The sequence below is a fragment of the Mesoplodon mirus genome (genome assembly GCF_964341445.2).
Source record: "Mesoplodon mirus genome assembly, chromosome: 15".
Taxonomy (NCBI): Eukaryota; Metazoa; Chordata; class Mammalia; order Artiodactyla; family Ziphiidae; genus Mesoplodon; species Mesoplodon mirus.
Window position 1 is genome coordinate 86,715,816 of NC_138991.1, and position 19,353 is coordinate 86,735,168.

At 49.3% G+C, this 19,353-nt stretch overlaps 1 protein-coding gene across 3 annotated transcripts in view; it reads right to left on the reverse strand.

Annotated features, from left to right (window-relative positions):
- The window catches only part of SUN1 (Sad1 and UNC84 domain containing 1), a 40,351-nt gene that overhangs the window by 6,806 nt on the left and 14,192 nt on the right, over positions 1-19,353 (reverse strand). The window contains exons 7-19 of one of the 3 annotated variants that reach the window (XM_082644288.1): positions 15,996-16,178; positions 15,444-15,527; positions 15,081-15,191; positions 13,843-13,941; positions 13,212-13,305; positions 12,574-12,632; positions 12,280-12,425; positions 11,223-11,399; positions 8,140-8,226; positions 6,488-6,531; positions 4,883-5,018; positions 3,224-3,478; positions 2,400-2,484 (exon numbers count right to left, since the gene is read on the reverse strand). In XM_082644288.1, the coding sequence (XP_082500414.1) occupies positions 2,400-2,484; positions 3,224-3,478; positions 4,883-5,018; positions 6,488-6,531; positions 8,140-8,226; positions 11,223-11,399; positions 12,280-12,425; positions 12,574-12,632; positions 13,212-13,305; positions 13,843-13,941; positions 15,081-15,191; positions 15,444-15,527; positions 15,996-16,178 (1,560 nt within the window). The remainder of the gene's footprint in view (positions 1-2,399; positions 2,485-3,223; positions 3,479-4,882; positions 5,019-6,487; positions 6,532-8,139; positions 8,227-11,222; positions 11,400-12,279; positions 12,426-12,573; positions 12,633-13,211; positions 13,306-13,842; positions 13,942-15,080; positions 15,192-15,443; positions 15,528-15,995; positions 16,179-19,353) is intronic. The other 2 variants (XM_082644289.1, XM_082644290.1) reach the window with 2 other exon arrangements.

The window sequence follows — 19,353 nt, forward strand, 5'->3', positions numbered from 1 at the left end:
ACCAGTGTTACCTGTCAGGTTTTCAGAGGACCTACTTAATAGGCCAAAGTGATAAAATATTATGACAATTACAAATTGCTGGGGTAATAGGAAGTTTCTAACAAGGACAGGGTTTCTATTTGGAAATAAACAGAAATGTCCTGGGGCTTCTTTGGTGGCACAGTGGTTAAGAATCTGCCTGCCAATGCAGGGGACATGGGGTCAAACCCTGGTCCGGGAAGGTCCCACATGCCGCGGAACAACTAAGCCCGTGAGCCACAACTGCTGAGCCTGCGCTCTAGAGCCCACGAGCCACAGCTACTGAGACCACGTGCCACAACTACTGAAGCCCACGCGCCTAGAGCCCGTGCTCCGCAACAAGAGAAGCCACCGCAATGAGAAGCCCGTGCACTGCAACAAAGAGCAGCCCCCACTCGCCACAACTAGAGAAAGCCCGTGCGCAGCAACGAAGACCCAATGCAGCCAAAAATAAATAAATTAAATAAATTAAAAAAAAAAAAAAGAAATGTCCTGGAATTAGATAGTGGTGACTGTTGTACAACATAATAAATATACTAAAAGCCATGAAACCGTACACTTGAAAATGGTGAAGTTTGTTATGTGAATTATACCTCAATAATAATAATAAAAAGAGTGTTAAAAAAAAAAAGTCCACTTTGCCCCTCAACAGGAAATAGGACAGACAGGATGTTGGTGCCAAAGCAGGCCAAAACAACTTGGTGTGGGAAGAAACATCAACTAGAATAAATTAAAAAGAAAAACAAATAAGTGAGTAATAAAACTAAAAAGTCCTGAGCAGTCTGTATTCTAAGAGCCAACTGTCCCTAAGCTGGCTGCACATCACAACCCCTCAGAACACCTGCAAACGCAGCCGCAGGCCCCTTTTAGAGCTTCTCACCTGATAACGGGGGAGGGGATTGGATGGGAGGGAATTTTAAACAAGCAAACAATGTGATTTTGACATAGCTGATCAGCAGGTCCAAACTTCTGAACCACTGAATTCTTTTTAAAATACCTTATTCTCATTCTAAAAAAGTGTCTTCTTAAATACAGTGACTCAGTTTTTTCACTTAAAAAGAGCCAATATATGTTTTGTTCAGTAACAGAACGTTCAGTTCAGCCTTGTCAGGATTATCAGAATTCTGAATTAATAACATGCCAACCTGTGAGGACTCATTATGCCTCTAAGAAAAAATGACAACTACTGGTCCCACTGAACTGTTAAGTCATCATTTGATGTCTCTGAATTGCGAAAATGATTTCTTCAGAAATCACTGAATTTCAAAACACAAAACTAAAATCACTTAATATTCTAAAACAGTCATTCTAAACAAAATATACACAAAGAGCAGTTAGCAGCCTTACTGACTTCTGACGCTGGAAGCACTTGGCGGTGTCCGCCGGGAACAGCAGCCTCCCGCACTGTTGTTCAGCCCCCGTGAGAGGGTGAGCGATGGGGACGGGCCACAGCTCCTGCGAGGCTGCTCTGAGCCCCATCGCCTGGTGCCCTGAACGGCTGGGGCAGGTGACTGACTCTCAGTGTGGGCTGACGTCCCCACCCCTCCCACAGGCCCTCTCCCTTGATTACTGAAGTGTCATCAAGAACCTCCTTTCCTCCGAGAGACCGTATTAGTCAACCAGCCCTCATCTGCAATTCCTAAGTTTTAAAAATTTAGAAAACCAAGATTTTCTCTAACACGTATGGTGGCAAAATGCTCCCTGAACTGACATGACGTCATTCCCATTTTCACAGATGTGTTCCCATGTGTGATCCGGGTGTGCTGTCCTGGACGCCACCGAGGGATGGTGACAGAACTCCACGGACACGATGCTTCACTAAACCAAGTGTGGTTTATCCAATACACCTGGTCCAGGGCCTGTGCCATGTCCACGCAGCACTTCCAGACTCAACGGACCACTTCCTTGAGGAATCAGAATAGCACCCCCATCCTTCTCTCTGTTCATTCAGCTTGATCCATGCTGCTCTAGGGTCAGTTTCTTTTTACTGGACTTCTATACTTAAAAAAACCCACACACTTTACAACACACAAGATCATAAGTGAATAATCAATAATTTCTGTGGTGGTAAACTCTCACATGGCCAGAAAAACCTAAAAGCTACTGAAATGCCTCCAAACTGAGACTTTGCAGATGTGCGTCATCTCACAGGCTCGCACCCACAGCTGGCGCGTGAGCTGCAAGCGCAGCCACCAGAGCTCCTGGGGGAACCTGGCTGTGCTCTGAGGCAGAACACTAGGGGCTCGCCTAGAATAATGCTCTTTTCTCAGGTCTTTGAAAGTCCTAACAAGCTCCCTACTGTTGGGTGTGGGGCAGGTAACAGCCTCTTGAGTGGCCTCCCGCTGTCAGTAGCACTTTTGGGTCAGGGGTCTGGCACTCACCCCCGGACTCCAGGGCGAAGTCCACCATGCCAGTCTTGTCCTGGGAGTACAGCCTCAGGGCGCTGTTCACGATGGCACGCGCTTGCTGGGCAGTGAAGGCACACACGGAGGCGACCCCAGAAATGAAGGACATGTTTTCAGTTAACTCTATTTGGGGACAACGGGCACGGGGGCTGTCTCAGCAATCCCAAACTTCAGTCCTGCTCTCAACTGCGGGGACCCCGGCTCAGACACGGGCAAGAAAGTCTCAGAGCCGGAACCCCCAGTGCCATAAAAAGGGGACAAAGCAAGGACTAGTGTTAGAGATGGTAACTTGGGGCTGCATTATGGGAAATTTTTGTGTAATTCCAGAAGGTATGCGGCCACCCAGGGAGACCAAGTCTTTGGGACAAAAAGATTAATCAAGTATAAAGTACTCCTAAGAAGTAGTTTGATAACAACAACAGCTGAAGCTTACCGATCCCAGCACCCTGCATGGTGCTAAGCACTTTTTATATCATAATCACATCCCTAGAAGACCATTCGTAGAACAAAACATCAAAATCTGCTAGCTTGGGACTTCCGTGGTGGTCCAGTGGGGAAGACTCCACACTCCCAATGCAGGGGGCCTGGGTCTGATCTCTGGTCAGCGAACTAGATCCCACATGCCGCAACTAAAGATCCCGTGTGCTGCAACTAAGACCAGGCGCAGCTAGCTAGCTAAATACATAAACACATACATACATATATAATAAATAAATAAATTTAAAAATCCCCTAGCTTAATACCTAGATGATCAGTTTCACTACCATGTGAATTTTAAACAATTCTCATCGTCTACTTACCGCTTCTGTTATTCCAGAAACGCCCGCTCCATTCACAGCAGATACTACAGTTTCAGAAGTTGGCATCTGTTTTGTCACAGAAATGTAGTGGGTAATGTTCTTCAGTATCTGCAGCTCTAAATCTCGTAATAAAATCTGCAAGTTATCCTTATTTACAAATTGAGCAGACAGTTTCTGGAGCAGCCACTCGAGAGAAGATTCGTGCTGATCTCCGGAGAACATGAGTCTGAGAGTTTCTCTGACTTGGGCGTCCACCTAGTAAAATCATTGGTGAATATAACATGAATCTACTGTTGTAGCTAAATCGTTTCAACTCTTCACTCTGTCACCTTAGATACCCTGGAAAGACCACACAGCAGTTCAAAATCCATAATGGAAACCTGACACGGTTTTTTCCCTTCATACGAAACTTAGGAACCCTCCAAAGATGCTGAAATACATTCAGGGGAACAGGGATAGAGGAGAGAGCACAGCCTAGGTGCCCTGGGTGCCCACGGGACAGCAGGAGAGGGGCCCTGCCCCAGGTGAGGTGCAGATGACAGGGCCCCTCATCTTCAAACTCAGTCTGAGAAGGAAACAGTCACACACACCACTGAAAAGGTAACTTTACGCAGGCTGGAAGCATCCAAGTGCGTTACTTCTGCACACACACCACTATGTGCATGAGCTCCTCTCCCTGCTCCACAGAGTGGAAGACGGGGCAGGAGCACCAGGAAGAGCACAGCACCGTGACGAAGCGAGCACACCGACCTCCTCACTTGCAGGCTCTGGCACGTCCCACCGCACAGGTCAGCCGCTGCTCTGACGCGGGCACTCGGGCCACCTCAGCGCTACTGTCAGAACACGGCACACACTCTTCCGTGGCCCCTGCGCCGGCGCTTTCACCTCTGCACCCAGAGTCCCAAGAGCGTGGCTGCTGGTCTCAAAGACTGTGTGTCTCTGTGACCTGTGACCATCTCAAAATCTTCCCCCGAAAAGGCTGCAGGCATGCACAGTCCCCCAGCCATGAGGACACCTGTGTCCCGAGCCAGCCCCGGAGGAGATGGTCACCACCTCGCCATCCTGAGGACTGAGGAGCAGTCATTCACGTGACCTGCAAACCCATTCAGGGAGACGGGCTGCCTGCCGGGCTGGGCCGCATCTCTGCTGCGCTGCCCCATCGGCCTCAGCAGCTTCCTGCACCGCAAACTGTCCCCCTGGGCCTGCGAGACCTCCTCCCCACCAACCGTCCGCCTTTGACTTAGGATGACCTGGGCCACTCCAATGTCCGTGTTTTCATTTTCACGTAGCTATAAATGTCTAGATTTCTTCTTCTGCACATGGATACAGAGGCCTGAAGCAATGTCGGTGACGTGAGGATGTGATACGAAACCGCAGCGTGACTCTACTTTGGTGAGAAGATATACAACCGGCCCTGCCCCCAGTAAAGGTGAGTCCATGGCCATGCATGTGTAAAGGAAGGAAAGACATCTCGTGTCACTGGAGAGACGGGAATTCGAGGGGAGCTGAATTTTTAATTATTCTATTCAAGATGGTTAAAAACTTCAAATATAGTAAAACAAAATTTTTTAAGAAAGTTGAAATTAACTTAATAAAGATATCAACTCGAGTGTTTTTATCTTCCATGATAAAACAAAACGTAAAGCTGAGGACACCTACTCTTTCAGATGCTGCGTCCACCTCCTCCTGGCTGGCCCCCAACCGCTGCCACCCGGACAAGTCTGCTTTCAGGCGCCCCAGCTCCTGCTCCAGATGCCGGGCCACGGCAAGGAGGTGCGGCTCCTCGTCGGCTCTGCTGTGGTGGGGGGTGACAACAGGACAGGTCAATCCTGCCAAGAGCACGTGCAGGAGAAACGCCCGTGTTCCCCGTGCAGGTCAGCTGTGAACACACCACCCTGTGCCTCAGCAGCACACAAGTTTCAAGCCAAGGCCCCGGAGGCTGTTCCCACCTCAAGGTCCGCACACGCACAGACATGCACACCTGCCCAGGCGGGGGCCAAACCTGCCATGAGCAGTGGTTATGCTCCTCTGGGTGCTGGTGGGGGCTCTCATGTACTAGTTAATATTTAAACCTGTACCTATCGCCTTAAAATTCTGAAAAAGACTTCAGAGATGTGACAGTGTTTACTGATAATCACTATAAAATTAAATATGAATTTTTCATGCTACTGGAAGAGAAAACTAAAAACACATGGCTCAGGGTTTTAACAATTCTATTTTAATGTAGGTATTGTCCATTATGAAATGTTACAATATTATATTTATAGTTCTTTATAGGTAGTTATAGTTGTTGAGGTACCCACAGTTCGTACCTCAGAAGAGTGCACTCTGGGTAAACACTGCAGGAGCCACATGACTTCAGTCAAAAGGTGTTTTGATGTGTAAAGGCTCTAAAGGAAAGTTAAAAGTGTGCTAACGCTCATACCCATCCTGAGATGAGGGTGGTTGAGGTCTCAAATCACAAGACAGGACCCACAGAAACACACAGGAGCTAGAGCGGGAAGACGAGAGGTTAAAGCTCGTCATCTGCTCTCTCCTGAGGGTGAGTGGAGTGGCTGGAGTAACAAAAGGGTAACAGTGTCCTATTCAGACAATGGGGCGGAGAGAACCCAGGTGACAAAACCAAGGGTGTGAACACAGTGAGCGGCTCTGAGACAGGAAGAAGCTCCATGCTGCCAGGGGACTTCAGGGAAGCTGACAAACGTGCGGAAGAAAAGCAACCAGGCTACGAGGGACCAAACGCCACCCCCCTGAAACTGCTGAGGGACCAGGACTGTTTAGCAACAAAGAAAGGGCTCAGAGGAGGCCCAGCCTTGGTGAGAGCCTCGCAGCTCAGAAGGCGCATGTCTGGCCCCCTCGAGGGGCTGCCGAGCGGGGGAACAGGGTTGAACTGTGATGCCCGCAGAGCCAGCAGAGGTCCAGGCAGGAAGCCCACTCCACGCTGTGCCATGAACTCATGGCCCGTTCCTCGCGCCCTGAGGACCCTCCCGGCACCTCCGGGCAGGGAGTCTCCCCAGAGCAAAGCTGGGGGCCCCCGCTGTCTTTGGTGCTGCATGGAGGTGGATGGCAACAAGCTCCCCGACCCCTCCTCCATCCTCAGGTGCCCTGAAGGGTCTCCCAGAAAGACAACAGTTGGGACTGTTACCAGCAGCACAGCCCAGTCATCCCAGGTGCAAACAGTGCCCCTTGCTAAGGACGGCACAGCCCCACGTGACAGAGAGGAGCACAGAAGACAGGAGAGGAATTTATTTGGATTTATCCTACCTGACTGTTCTTAGTGCAGTCTGTTCTAATTCCTTCTGGATGGCCTAAAATGTAGGAGAAACAATCCGTTTAAATACACAAGTTACATAGCAACTTTCCATAAAATCATATACTTGACTATATACATATAAACAGAAATAAAAATACACATATTTATCTAGGATTTTTTCCCCCTTAATTTAAAGCCCAGACCTGCCTGTTGACAGGCAGGTGAGGGATGTTTACTTTCCAAAGCAGACTTTTAAAAGACGACACACAACGTATACTTAGAGAGGTGCACAGGTCATACAAAAAAGCAGCTTGATGGATTTTCGAAATAAGCAGCTCCCGGGGCTTCCCTGGTGGCGCAGTGTTTGAGAGTCCCCCTGCCGATGCAGGGGACACGGGTTCGTGCCCCGGTCCGGGAAGATCCCACATGCCGCGGAGCGGCTGGGCCCGTGAGCCGTGGCCGCTGAGCCTGTGCGTCCGGAGCCTGTGCTCCGCAACGGGAGAGGCCACAACAGTGAGAGGCCCGCGTACCGCAAAAAAAAAAAAAAAAGCAGCTCCTGTAACCAGGATGCAGGCCAGGAAGCCAGATGCCGCCGCCACCACCACCACCTCTGGTAAGTGCTTTCAATGTGGCAGGACAAGGAGGAGGACGGCAGACTCACACACAAAGGCACGACTTATTAACACGGCCTGTTCACAGGCACGGGCGCCCACCGCCCCACGCGAGCCGAGGCCCAGCGGCCACGTAGGCCGTAACTCGACAGAGGCGGCGACATGGACAGGACCAAGGCCAGCTCCCTCACGGAGGCACGCGTCCTCCTCAGGCGCCCTGGAAACACCTAAGCAACGGATGGACTCAACTGCTCCCCTGTGACACCGTCAGCAACACAGCGGCCAGTCCTGAGCTCCCGAGGGCTGTGCATCTCCCCTGAGGCCCATCAGGGGATCCAGGCCACCCCCTCAGCGCCCCCAGTCCTCGTCCATGTCCATGCAGGTGCCCGTCTCCTCCCTCCGCCTGCCCAACACCTGACAAGACTAGACTTTCTGACCAGAAAATCCCCTGTCAGAAGGTTCAGGGTGAACCTTCACTCCCTTGTCCACAGACACTGTCACCCTGTGGAGGCTGGGTGACAGCGAGGAGAACCGCCCCCACCTGGGAGCCAGTGAGCTGGACACACTTACAAAACATTAAAGCAACACAATGGGGACTTCTCTGGTGGCGCAGTGGTTAAGAATCTGCCTGCCAATGCAGGGCACATGGGTTTGAGCCCTGGTCCGGGAAGATCCCACGTGCCGCGGAGCAACTAAGCCCGTGAGCCACAACTACTGAGCCCGCATGCCTAGAGCCCATGCTCCACAGCAAGAGAAGCCACTGCAGTGAGAAGCCCGCGCACCGCAACGAAGAGTAGCCCCTGCTCACCGCAGCTACAGAAAGCCTGCGCGCAGCAACGAAGACCCAACGCAGCCAAAAATAAATAAATAGAAAAAAATTTTTTAATTAAAAAAAGAGAAATATTTCCCTTTCGTTTTATAAAGGATAGCAGCAAACACCCCAAAAGAAGCACTTTAAAGGCTGGGGGCTGTGAGCACAGTAACTGCAGCTGACGCTTATCAAGGAAATCACGGTGCTGGGGCTGCGAGTGAAAGGTCAAGAGCATGAATACCTCAGATCTTTCTGTCAGTTTTCCAAGAATATCTTCCAGGCTGGAGAGGCGCAATTCATGTTCTTGGCGGAGAGTCACGTAGTCGGTCTTGAAAAGGAAAATGAATGAACAAATGGTAGAGAAAGTTAAGCAACAAATAAGCCCAAACCTAGCCAGTCAGGCCGTGCTGTTTCTACACAGCACAACAACAGCCAGAGACTGTGGTCCCAGCTGGGCACAGCATCCCATGGGGGCGACCTCAGCGACGTCCTCATCTCCGCCTCTGAAACCTTCCCTAAGATAAAAGGCACAAACAGCTTTTCTAGTCACGGGAGAATATTCGTTAAGACTGGTAATTACCAAAAACACCTGCATGGACAGCAGAGCAATTACCATTCATTCAACACACACTCCCTAGGCACCCGCTGTACCCAGAGACGTACACCACAACCACCAAGGACCCACCCACACTCCCTCTTGATCTTTCACATTCGTATAAAATGTGTGACATCTCAATGGTCATCAGAACCGGTGCCAAAGCCCTCAGAACAGTGCTGGTCAGGGGATGAAAGCTCAGATCATGCGGCCAAGCAGGCAAGTTCCTCCCCGGCTCAGGGACACAAGTGATCAGCACAGCAGCCAGAGAGAGAATAACGCTTTCTCAACGTAAGTAACTTTGAAAACAGTCTTTGTCCAGCACATTCCCACCCATTTCTTCAGCAATTCTTAGAAGGTAAATCTGTAGTAAGGTTATCAGATACACTCCCTGGGAAGGTCTAGAAAAACCTCTGCCAGTTATATAATCAAAGGACATCCATACAGGAGACAACACCACCAGCAAAGAACACCTGCACATTCTGAACTAAAATCCAGTCAGAAAGAAAAACAGGAAGTCATTATATACTCTTATTACAGGAGTTTCATTCACTCATTTATACCCCATCTTGTTCCAAAATATAACCACAATGACTTATAAAAATATAAGATGACAAATCAGGTGAAGCAAAGCTGAGGGATGAAGGGCAGCTGGGAGGGTGACCCCAGGGCACCGGGGTGCGGGAGGGTCAGCCGCTGGGCTCGGCTGCACGTCCTCAAGGTCAGGCCGGGTCTCCTACTGTACAGCCCGCTGGCCCTGGGCACAGCGGGATGGCCTCTGCCCAGCACGGCAGCCACATGTGCCCCGGAGCACCTGATGTGTGGCTGGGGCAACTGAAAGAGAAGCTAAATGTTACTTAGTGTTAATTTTTTGTGTGTGTGTGGGGGCCGTGCCTCGTGGCTTGTGGGATCTTAGTTCCCGGACCAGGGATTGAACCCGGGCCACGGCAGTGAAAGCGCCGACTCCTAACCACCAGACCGCCAGGGAAGTCCCTAAGTGTCAATTACTTTAAACTCGCACAGCCACATGCAGCAGGCGGCCCACTCTCCTGGAGACACACATGGGATAAACCTGTGCCAGCCGCTCAGGGAAGGATAACAGGTAGTCAGCACACTGACCACCAGTGTGTGGCAGCCGCAGAACCAAGCTTCAATCTGCCAGGGTCACCGTCACAATCATACCTGAATAGGGGTAAGTGGTGGAGGACAGCGTGGGAAGGATGAGCTAAATCTGCACTCAGCTCATCACATCTCGAATCTCATTTTAAAATAAGGAACAGGGCTTCCCTGGTGGCGCAGTGGTTGAGAGTCCACCTGCCGATGCAGGGGACGCGGGTTTGTGCCCCGGTCCAGGAAGATCCCACATGCCACGGAGCAGCTGGACCCGTGAGCCATGGCCGCTGAGCCTGTGCGTCCGGAGCCTGTGCTCCGCAACGGGAGAGGCCACAACAGTGAGAGGCCCGCGTACCGCACAAAAAAAGAAAAAAAAAAATGGAACAGAAAGCTCATAACGGTGTTAACTGGATCTCACTGAAATCATCTCAGTTCTACGGCTGAGAAGCCAAAAATAAGCAACTAGTGAGGAATCAACGCAGGACGCCAGGTGGCCTTTGGATGTGAGAACCCCAAGCAGGCACCCAGGGGCCATGCAGAGAAGGTGGAACACGCCTAGTAACTTTGGGAACCAGTGCCTGTCAGCACGTTACAGGGACCCGACCAGAATCGAGAAGATTCACACATTCTGCCCCCAACAGGTGTGAGAACACAGTGGATTAAGCCAGCAACAGCTACAAACAGGGGCGCACGCTGATGCTGGGACAGGTGAGCAGGAGGGTGGGAACACTGAGCCCAGTCAGGAAACAGCCGGCAAGGGGCACCCACCCCGAGACAAGCGGAGGCAGGCTCCGGCGAAGCCAGGCAGAGCCAGGCTGCTCGAGAGCACGGTGGGGCCACGGGGAGCCCGGAGGGGTCCGCAGGCCGACAAGACACGCATGATCAGGGGTGGAGGGTCCCCTCTGGTTGGAGTGCGAACAGTTGGGTGGGTAGTGGGCTCTTTGCTGAGAAAACAGGATCAGGGGAAAGCATTTGCGGAGACAAGGGGCAATGCCTATTTTAAAGATTTCAATCCAAAATACCTAAATTAAATCATTGTGGAACTTAAGAAAATAAGTATCAGTTTTGAGGAAAATGGACTGACAAGCCTTTCCTTGAGAACCAAATAAATGAAACACATATATACAGGCCTACGGTTTCATAAGGAATAGTAGCTACTTAACTATTTCATGATCTTGAGATATTTTAAATCACGAATTTGAGCTTTTCAGTTCAGTGCCAGAAAAATTTCATCGAATTGTGTTCAATCCATTCACCAATTAAAACGCAGGCTAGGGACACCCGTCTGTCCCGCCGCAGCCTGACCTCACTCTTGGGCGTCACCCACACGCCTCCACCCCCTCCCCCAACCCTGCCTGCTCCCAGGGTGCACCCCACCCCCTACCCTGGCCTCAGACGTGGCATCTCCTCTGGGGGCACCTACCGCAGCTCCCCGCCACTGCAGGCCAGGAACCCACACTGCCATCCATGCGGCCACCTCTCACTGCAGGGCCCTCCTATTCCTTGCCCCCAAAAGGAAAACACAACACCCGAGAACTCCACGGTGGCATCACCTGGGAGCTCCACGCCCACCAGCGCCAGCCCCCTTGAGACGCTGCCCCCACCACGCCCCTCACCGGGGGCGACACCCCCTCGTTGCTGCCATCCGCCCGGTCCACCCGCGCCTGCAGTTTCTGGAGCAAGGTTGACAACTCTCCAAGCTTCTTGTCATGGCTGTGACACTGTCCCGACAATGCAGCCACCTGCCTTTCCACTTCACTCATCCGATGCCAGTGGAAAACCTCATCGCCAACCTGAAACAGTAAGAGGTTCCAGAGGTGACACAAATGAGAAGGTCAACTTGGCAAAGGAGAGTACAGTACAGGGTAAGTCGAAACAACAAAACAGAGCATTAGAGGAAAACGTCAACTACAACACACACACACACCCCCCCAAAGGAAAAGACGTGAAAATGTTCGTCATTAGTGATTTCCTTTACGTGGCAGACTATGGGTGGTTTTTATTTTCTTCTTTATGCTTTCTGTATTTTCCAAAGTAATGAAAACTTTCTTTTTGTTAATGAAAATGAACTAAATAATGAGACTGCTTGAAATACAGGCACCCCTCGCTCTACTGCACTTCGCAGACACTGCACTGTTCACAAGTGAAGGCCTGTGGGGACCCTGCGTCCAGCGAGTCTGTCCTTGCATCTCCCCAACAGCATCTGCTCGTTTTGTGTGTCTGTGTCACACTTTGGTGATTCTCAAAATATTTCAAACCCTCCACCAGCAAAAACATTACAACTCATTAAAGGCTCAGATGATGGTTAGCATTTTTTAGCAATAAAGTATTTTCAATAAAGGTCTGTACACTATTTTTTTTAGACATAATGCTATTGCACACTTAACAGACTATAGTACACTGTAACGATAACTTTTATGTGCACCAGGAAACCAAAAAATTCGTATGGTACTGGAGCTGAACATGCAGTATCTCTGAGGTGTGCCTGTATGCATTACTTGAATTGTTTCGCAACATTTAAGGAGCTGTAAGACACGCTTATTTGACGTTTTAAAATATTTTCTAAAACAGAGTGCCCAAATGAACTACCTTGTAGTTTACAAGTAGTACGGAAACTTACGCTGGAGCACACAGATTGGCAACGCCAGGGAACAGCACATCCTAACTGATTACCTGCAGGGGCTGGTTCGGGTGGGAAGTGTCGGGTGTGAGCGTGGTCCTGGGGTCATCCGCCCTCTGTGCTCTGTGGCTGTGCATCCAGTTTAACATAGGCAGGAGTGAAAGGACGTCACCCTGGCCCCATAATGAAATACTTGCACCTTGACGGAGAGAAAAAGCAACTGTATACACATGTGCATACAGTGCTTTTCAAAAGGTGTTCGTAAATGTTCATTCTTTCACTGACTTACATATATACGCATGGGTACGTATTAGTCACCTTCGGTGACAAAGTAAAATCGTACTTACCTAGTAAAAGTAATAGTGGAATGAGCAAGATTAAAAACTTGCAAATATTCTGAAGGCACCTAGGAATAAAAAGAAAAACATTTAACTTGGAAAAAGTAAAAGGCAGGGCTCACCAGTCTATATGACCTCTCTAGATAATTTTATACAAAATACCCCCTCCCTAATTTAAAGTGGAAGTCACAGGCTGAGAAACGCAGTGAGTTTTATCTACAAGGTAAGTGGCTGCCTGAAGGAAACCCTGGCCACACGGTGCTGTCTCCCAGGCCCAGGTGAACAACCCAGCAGGTCAGTAACTGCCAACACGCCGGGCTGGGTGCACAGGAGGGCACTTAAGGAAGGACCTTGGTCATTGACCCACTGAGGCCACCTGGTGCTGGGGAAGTGCACCAGAGGGTCCAGGTCTAGCCCCGAGCACACCCTCCCAGCTGCGTAATCTTGGACACGTCACTTAAACTCTGCACACTCCGGTTTTCTTCAAGGATGACACCTGCCTTTCCTTTCTCACAGGAGTGGTTTGAGAAATTAAGAATATGAAAGCACTTTGCAAAACATAACATGATTAGATCAAATGATACCATGAAATTAGCACAAAATCAGTTCTTTAAAACACCAAGCTGACATGATATCAGTTTCCTTACCTTGTAAGAAGAAACACATTCAGCCAAGAAACCAAAGTAACAAACTGGTACCATCCAATCCCAAGCCACCAGAATACTTCAGATGCTGCCTTCCCTAAAAGAGAAAACACCAAACATTCTAAGGAAATGTTCTTAGGAAAACCAAACTCCTAATGGACTGGTTTTGTGAAGGCCAAGCTAGTAGCATAAGGAAATATACTAACAGATGCTTTGAAAGTATATTAAGATGAAGTTAGGGATGAAGTGTATTAGGACGATGCTTAGTCATCACAGCAGGAATGTCCATAACTCAAAACACAGGAACGTAAATAAGCCACAAAGCAACATATCACACACAAGACAAGATACAAAAGAGTAAACACCAAACCCATGCGTTCTCAAGTACAGTAAAACCAAGCAGCTAGACGTACAACAGCGCCCAAATGCACTGGAGAAACAATGAATGCCATGCAGCCAAAAGCACAGTATGTTAGCATTTCTAAGTAATAAAGGATGGAACACGTTACATCAAGGATCAAAGCATGTAAACCGAAAATGAAATGTTCACTTGGTTAGGTGAACAGTTTACTGCAGGTGCTTAACTGCCAACAGCCTAGGAGCGAACGCTAACATGGAAAGCCAAAATAACCACCTGGAGCGGCCACTGCCAACCACAGCACCGTTGACACCGTCCTGGACACAAACCCTCCCGTGGTTCCGACCTCACGCAGCGCCTGCACCGAGAAGTGACCTGTGCCGGAGAAGATGTGGGCGGGAGGGGCACCTTCAAACACCAGCCCCACCGTCCTGACACGGCAAGAGACACCCACCTTGTGGCACTGTACCAAAATCCTCTCACGTCCGACAGTCAAGAGTCTCTCCTCAAGAAAAACAATCGACTACTTGAAGTCCAAGCAAGATGCTGAAGCTAACTTATTAAAACCCTGCTCTGTGTCTGAACAGTTTTCACTCGCTTCTGCCTATCGACACATTGGATGCCAAATGCAGACATTTCCTATAAACCCGCGGGGGCTGGCTGGCAGCTGCCCTGCACGTGTGCACAGCTGCTGCTGGCAGGATGGGTACTGGAAAGACAGCGCAATCGTTTAAAGCAAGTAAGGTTCCACGGACACCGGCAGTTAACATGCTCTGGATGAGACAAGGGTTACACAAACAGCAAGATGAAAATCTTCCTACAGCCCGGTGAAAACGTGTTTTGGAATTATAACCGGTAGTCCCACTGGATGACGAAATACAACACAATTAACTTCATACCGAACGTCACGCATTATATAAAGCAGAAGACTGCCCGTGACATCAGTTGTTTTCCTTTTTTGACAGTGACCGCTGGAAGTAATACACCCACACCAGCATTTGCGTGTTGACTCCTGAAAACATTAAGCGATTCCAGCACGGCTGAGTGCAAAGAAACATGTAGTGTAAGAGGATTCTTTTTAATCTATCGCTTTATGTTTATTCATTAACAGTTAAGAGACAACAAATTTTGAAGTTCAGCTTTTTAAAAAAGCTGCTATGAAGGCACCCCTCGGCAAGACACTGACAGGTACAAACTGGATTTCTCCATAGCACCCCGGCTGCACAGGCTCAGGACGCGGCCCGTTTCCCGGGCGTGGGCCGACTGTACCCCGTGCAGGACATAGCTTCTTCTAAACTGTTCACTTCACCTCAAATACGTTACTTCCCATACGCTTAATTTATACTAAATACACTTACAAAGAAGCTTTTCAAGAGCAATATTCTCCATATTTTAAGACAGTTATTATTTTCCTGTTTTTACCGAACACCTGAATTCCAAACACAAAGAAACAATGAACAAGGAGCATTTGCGAAAACACGACAGAAACAAAACACAAAAGCGCGAGAGACAACCTGCATGGGACAAGGCGAGCCCCACGGTCCCTGCCAGCCCTCCTGGCCGTGAGGGCTGCGAGCAGGTGGCGGTGTGTGTTTCCAGGTGCTTCCTCCCCTTACAGTCATCGCCTGTGGGGTGGGACAAGCAGTTAATTGGACAGATGAACGGGCAAACCCTACCAATCTCAATGGTGTGCAGCAACGGCAGTTTGAAAAAACTAGGAAACTCAATTATGAAAAACCAAAATCCCAGCCAGTGCCCCCTGGTGGCTGTAGGCTCCTGGTGTGAAGGGGGGCAGCAAGAGCCCTGGCCCCGTCCTAACCAGTGGGGCCCCAGGACGGCCTAAAAGGATGGCACAGGTGCGGCCGAGCCATACTTACACAGCGACGCCCCGTTTGCACGGAGGTGGCCGTCCTCGCCGGGGGGCTCTGTCACATTCATCCTCTCACAGTGACTGGAATGAGCTGCAACACAGGTGAGAGGGGCCTGAGCCCGGGGCAGGGGCTCTGCAGAGTGGCCGGGGTGGGGTGTAGGCCGGGGGCGAGGTAACCGCCTCGCTCAGGAAACATCATCAAGTCCCGCCAGCCCGGGGCATGCCCCAACCACCACACGGGATGAGCCCGCTTCAAACATTTTTGAAACATCATTCTAAAGGCCAGTCAGATAAATTTTTTGCTTTAAAAAGGGTCGTAAGAATAAGAAGATGAGTGTATTAACTTTTTATTTAATGTTTAAACCCTGATCAACTTCCAGGAAACATCCAGAACTGCACAGAGAACAGGGAGAGAGATGCACAGCAAGGCCGCAAGAGAGAGAGGCCGCAAACGACGCGAGGAGAGGGCGTGAGCGAAGCGCCACGCGGGGAAAAGAGCGTTTTCTCCACCTTAAAAGCTCTATTTGGTGGAAAAAGGAGGAAGAAAGTATTTAAATACCTTTTGATTCATGGCTTTTTGATTCGCGATCTTTTGATTCATAACTTTTCAATTTGTAATTTTCTGTTTCATAATTGAGCTTCATTAAAGCCACTTGGAAGAGCTGAACTAAGAACGAAGGGAAGGACGCCCAGGTGCGCGTGACCAGCGACAAGACGCTGTCCCTGCAGCGAGCGGCGCGGCCTAGTGAGAAACCGTGGACACAGTTACTCCTCCCGCAGCATGCGCTCCCTGCTACGTCAGAGCCCGATTACTCACTTTGGGCAAAGTGGAACCCACTTTTTTTTCGGCTGTGCCTCGCGGCTTGCAGGGTCTTAGTTCCCCAACCAGGGGCTGAACCTAATAAGCCCGGGCAGTGAAAGTGTGGAGTCTTAACCACTGGATGGCCAGGGAATTCCCTGGAACCCACTTTTTAAAACGGATACCAGAGGCACACGCTCAGGCCGAGATGCAAACCAGCCCCATCCTGGAACGCCAGCAGCACCACATCTCTCCCACAGGCCGTCTTCCATAAAACATCCAATCTGATGTCACTTCACCCCAATGCTGTTTACACACACGAACCATCTTTAGAAACTGGCAAACGACTTCTCTTCCCTGACCTCCGGCCCAGCAATCCCACTGTGTTCCCAGCCTCGATCGAGAAGGCCTGTCAGCAAGAAGCAGCACTTTCAAGGACGTCCGCTACAGCACGTGCAGCAGGGTACACAGAGACACCCGACATGGCCACCTGCGGCTCAGTAAACTATGGAACGTCTTGCCAAAGTTGCCTGGCCATCCTCGGCTCCTTTTCCTCAGCACCTGGAGCATCAGGACAGAGAGTGCGACCTCTATAACCTACAATGTGCAGGGTGACAGTCTGCAAATCACAGTGGCTAGAAATTTTTATCCTTAAAAAAGAGTTTCTAGAAACTGAGTTATTTGTAGTGAGGTGGATGAACCTAGAGTCTGTCATACAGAGTAAAGTAAGTCAGAAAGAGAAAAACAAATACCATATCCTAACACATATATGGAATCTAAAAAAAAAAAAAAAAAAGGTTCTCGTGAACCTAGGGGCAGGACAGGACAGGAATAAAGATGCAGATGTAGAGAATGGACTTGAGGATATGGGGAGGGGGAAGGGTAAGCTGGGACAAAGTGAGAGAGTGGCATGGACATATACACACTACCAAACGTAAAATAGAGAGCTAGTGGGAAGCAGCCGCACAGCACAGGGAGATCGGCTCGGTGCTTTGTGACCACCTAGAGGGGTGGGTCAGGGAGGGTGGAGGGAGACGCAAGAGGGAGGGGATATAGGAATATATGTATACATATAACTGATTCACTTTGTTATATGGCAGGAACTAACACAACGTTGTAAAGCAATTATACTCCAATAAAGATGTTTTAAAAAAAAGTTTCTTCACTGAGTGGCAGCTGAAGTATGAGGCTTGTTCCTGCACACTGACTCCATGGGACAGCCTACAGACGGGGCTGCTCGCTGGCGTGCCCAAAAGCACAAATACCCAGCCTGTCCACTCACCCCCAGCTCAGCTCCCTGAGTTCAGGGTACATGCGTGAGGCCAGCGGGGACTGGAGAGGTCTGAGCTGCAGTGATTGCAGAAGAAATAAAATCAGAGCTTCTCCCCCACCACCACCAGACAGCCTGAATAAAGGAGTAGACTATCTGGGAACTGGAGCCCTGAACCAAAACAAATGTAAACCTGGGGCCAGGAGCCCCCGAGTGTCAGGGCCAACTCTGTGTTACCCCACTCACACTCCTCTTTGTTTTACACCGCAGCGTGAACTTTATACAGAGGTCGGACAAAAACAGAAAAATTCATGAAGAGGTAATGCAGGATCCGTCTCACTGACAATCAGCGACACCAAAATCCATTTTTCATTCATCAACTCGGCAACACTTTAAAAGAACAAAAATATAAACACTTATTTAGCAAGAGTACATGGAATGGGGACCCTCACGAGGCCATAGGGAGAGGGCAATCCTGGTCAGTCTTTTGGGAAGTCAATTGGAAGAATCTATTTAAACTGAAATTGTATAAAATCTTCTTTTCTCAGCAGTGATAAGTATTGATTTAGAAGCTGCTGGGTGGAACACTTTTTAAAATATATTTCATTGCTAATTGTGGTTTCTTCAGGAGGACGGGCTCCATCGGAGCTGCTCCTCCTTAAAGCCAGTCAGTAGTATTTCAGCTGCTCAGCTCAGAGGCCGAGCCACAGCCGTGTCACGCCATCCACTTCAGCCTTAGCTGCTCGGCAGTCACAGCCGTCCGACCCCGAAGTCAGCCAAGTTGGCCTGTCCCTCTCCCGGAAGCAGCAGACGTTTCCGTCCTTACTTCTCTAAAGACTGAGGCTGATTCAATTAGCAAAATTCTGCTCAAAGCAACCAAGACAACTGACAAAGTTTCAAAGGAATGATTTTTCATTCACTCATTCATTCATTCATTCATTCAGACCTATCTTTTCTAAGTTAGTTTACACCTTCTACTGGGGGACGCAAGCATTGCCTTAGGCAAGAGAAAAAGCACACAAGTGTGTGTTTTCAGATTCCAATTCCCTGGGTCCTTCTGTGCGGTTAGTCCAGGGGCCAGGGAGGCCCGAGGCGCACTGGACCACGTAGGAGCGCCTTTTGGCAGAGCCGGGTCTCCAGCCCCTACAGGTTTCTCACACAGATGCCAATCCTCACAGGAGTACTGAATCTGTTCATCTGCACGCGTCCTATCAGCACCTTGCTTTGGTGAGCACTGTTCGATGTCCCAGGGAAAACACATGGAAGGCTTTTAAAGCCTTTCTGATGTGGCCCAGAAAATCACGTTTTGTCAACAATGCACTCAACCTGAACCTCAAAATGTTTCAGAATCAGAAACTACATGGCTCAGGCAGGATGAATGATGTTTAATGTACCTATGCTACCTCTGTCCTGCCTACCCCGAAGATATGTGCACATACACAAATACACCCAAAGAAAACACTGCTTTTAAAAGTGTACAAACAAGAAAGCCTGAATGTCCACCTAGACACTGACTAAACAAATTTCGATACAACCATAAATGCAATATTAGATAGGCATCAAAAAGAATGAAGTTCATCGCAATTACCATTTAAAATGAAAAAAGTTGCAAAACCATGTATTTGAAGTAAAGACAAAAACACACTCCATGTTTCTGTAGGAACATGAAAGCAAAATTCAGGCGGTGCTTCCACAACACTGAGAAATACCAGTGGATTGTACACTTTAAAATAGTCGGTTAATTTCATGTTATATGACTTTCACCTCATTAAAAAGGCAGGAGAACCCACAATGAACGGGATTAGCTGCAGCTCCCTCCAGAAGGGAAACCAGACAGGGACTGGGGAG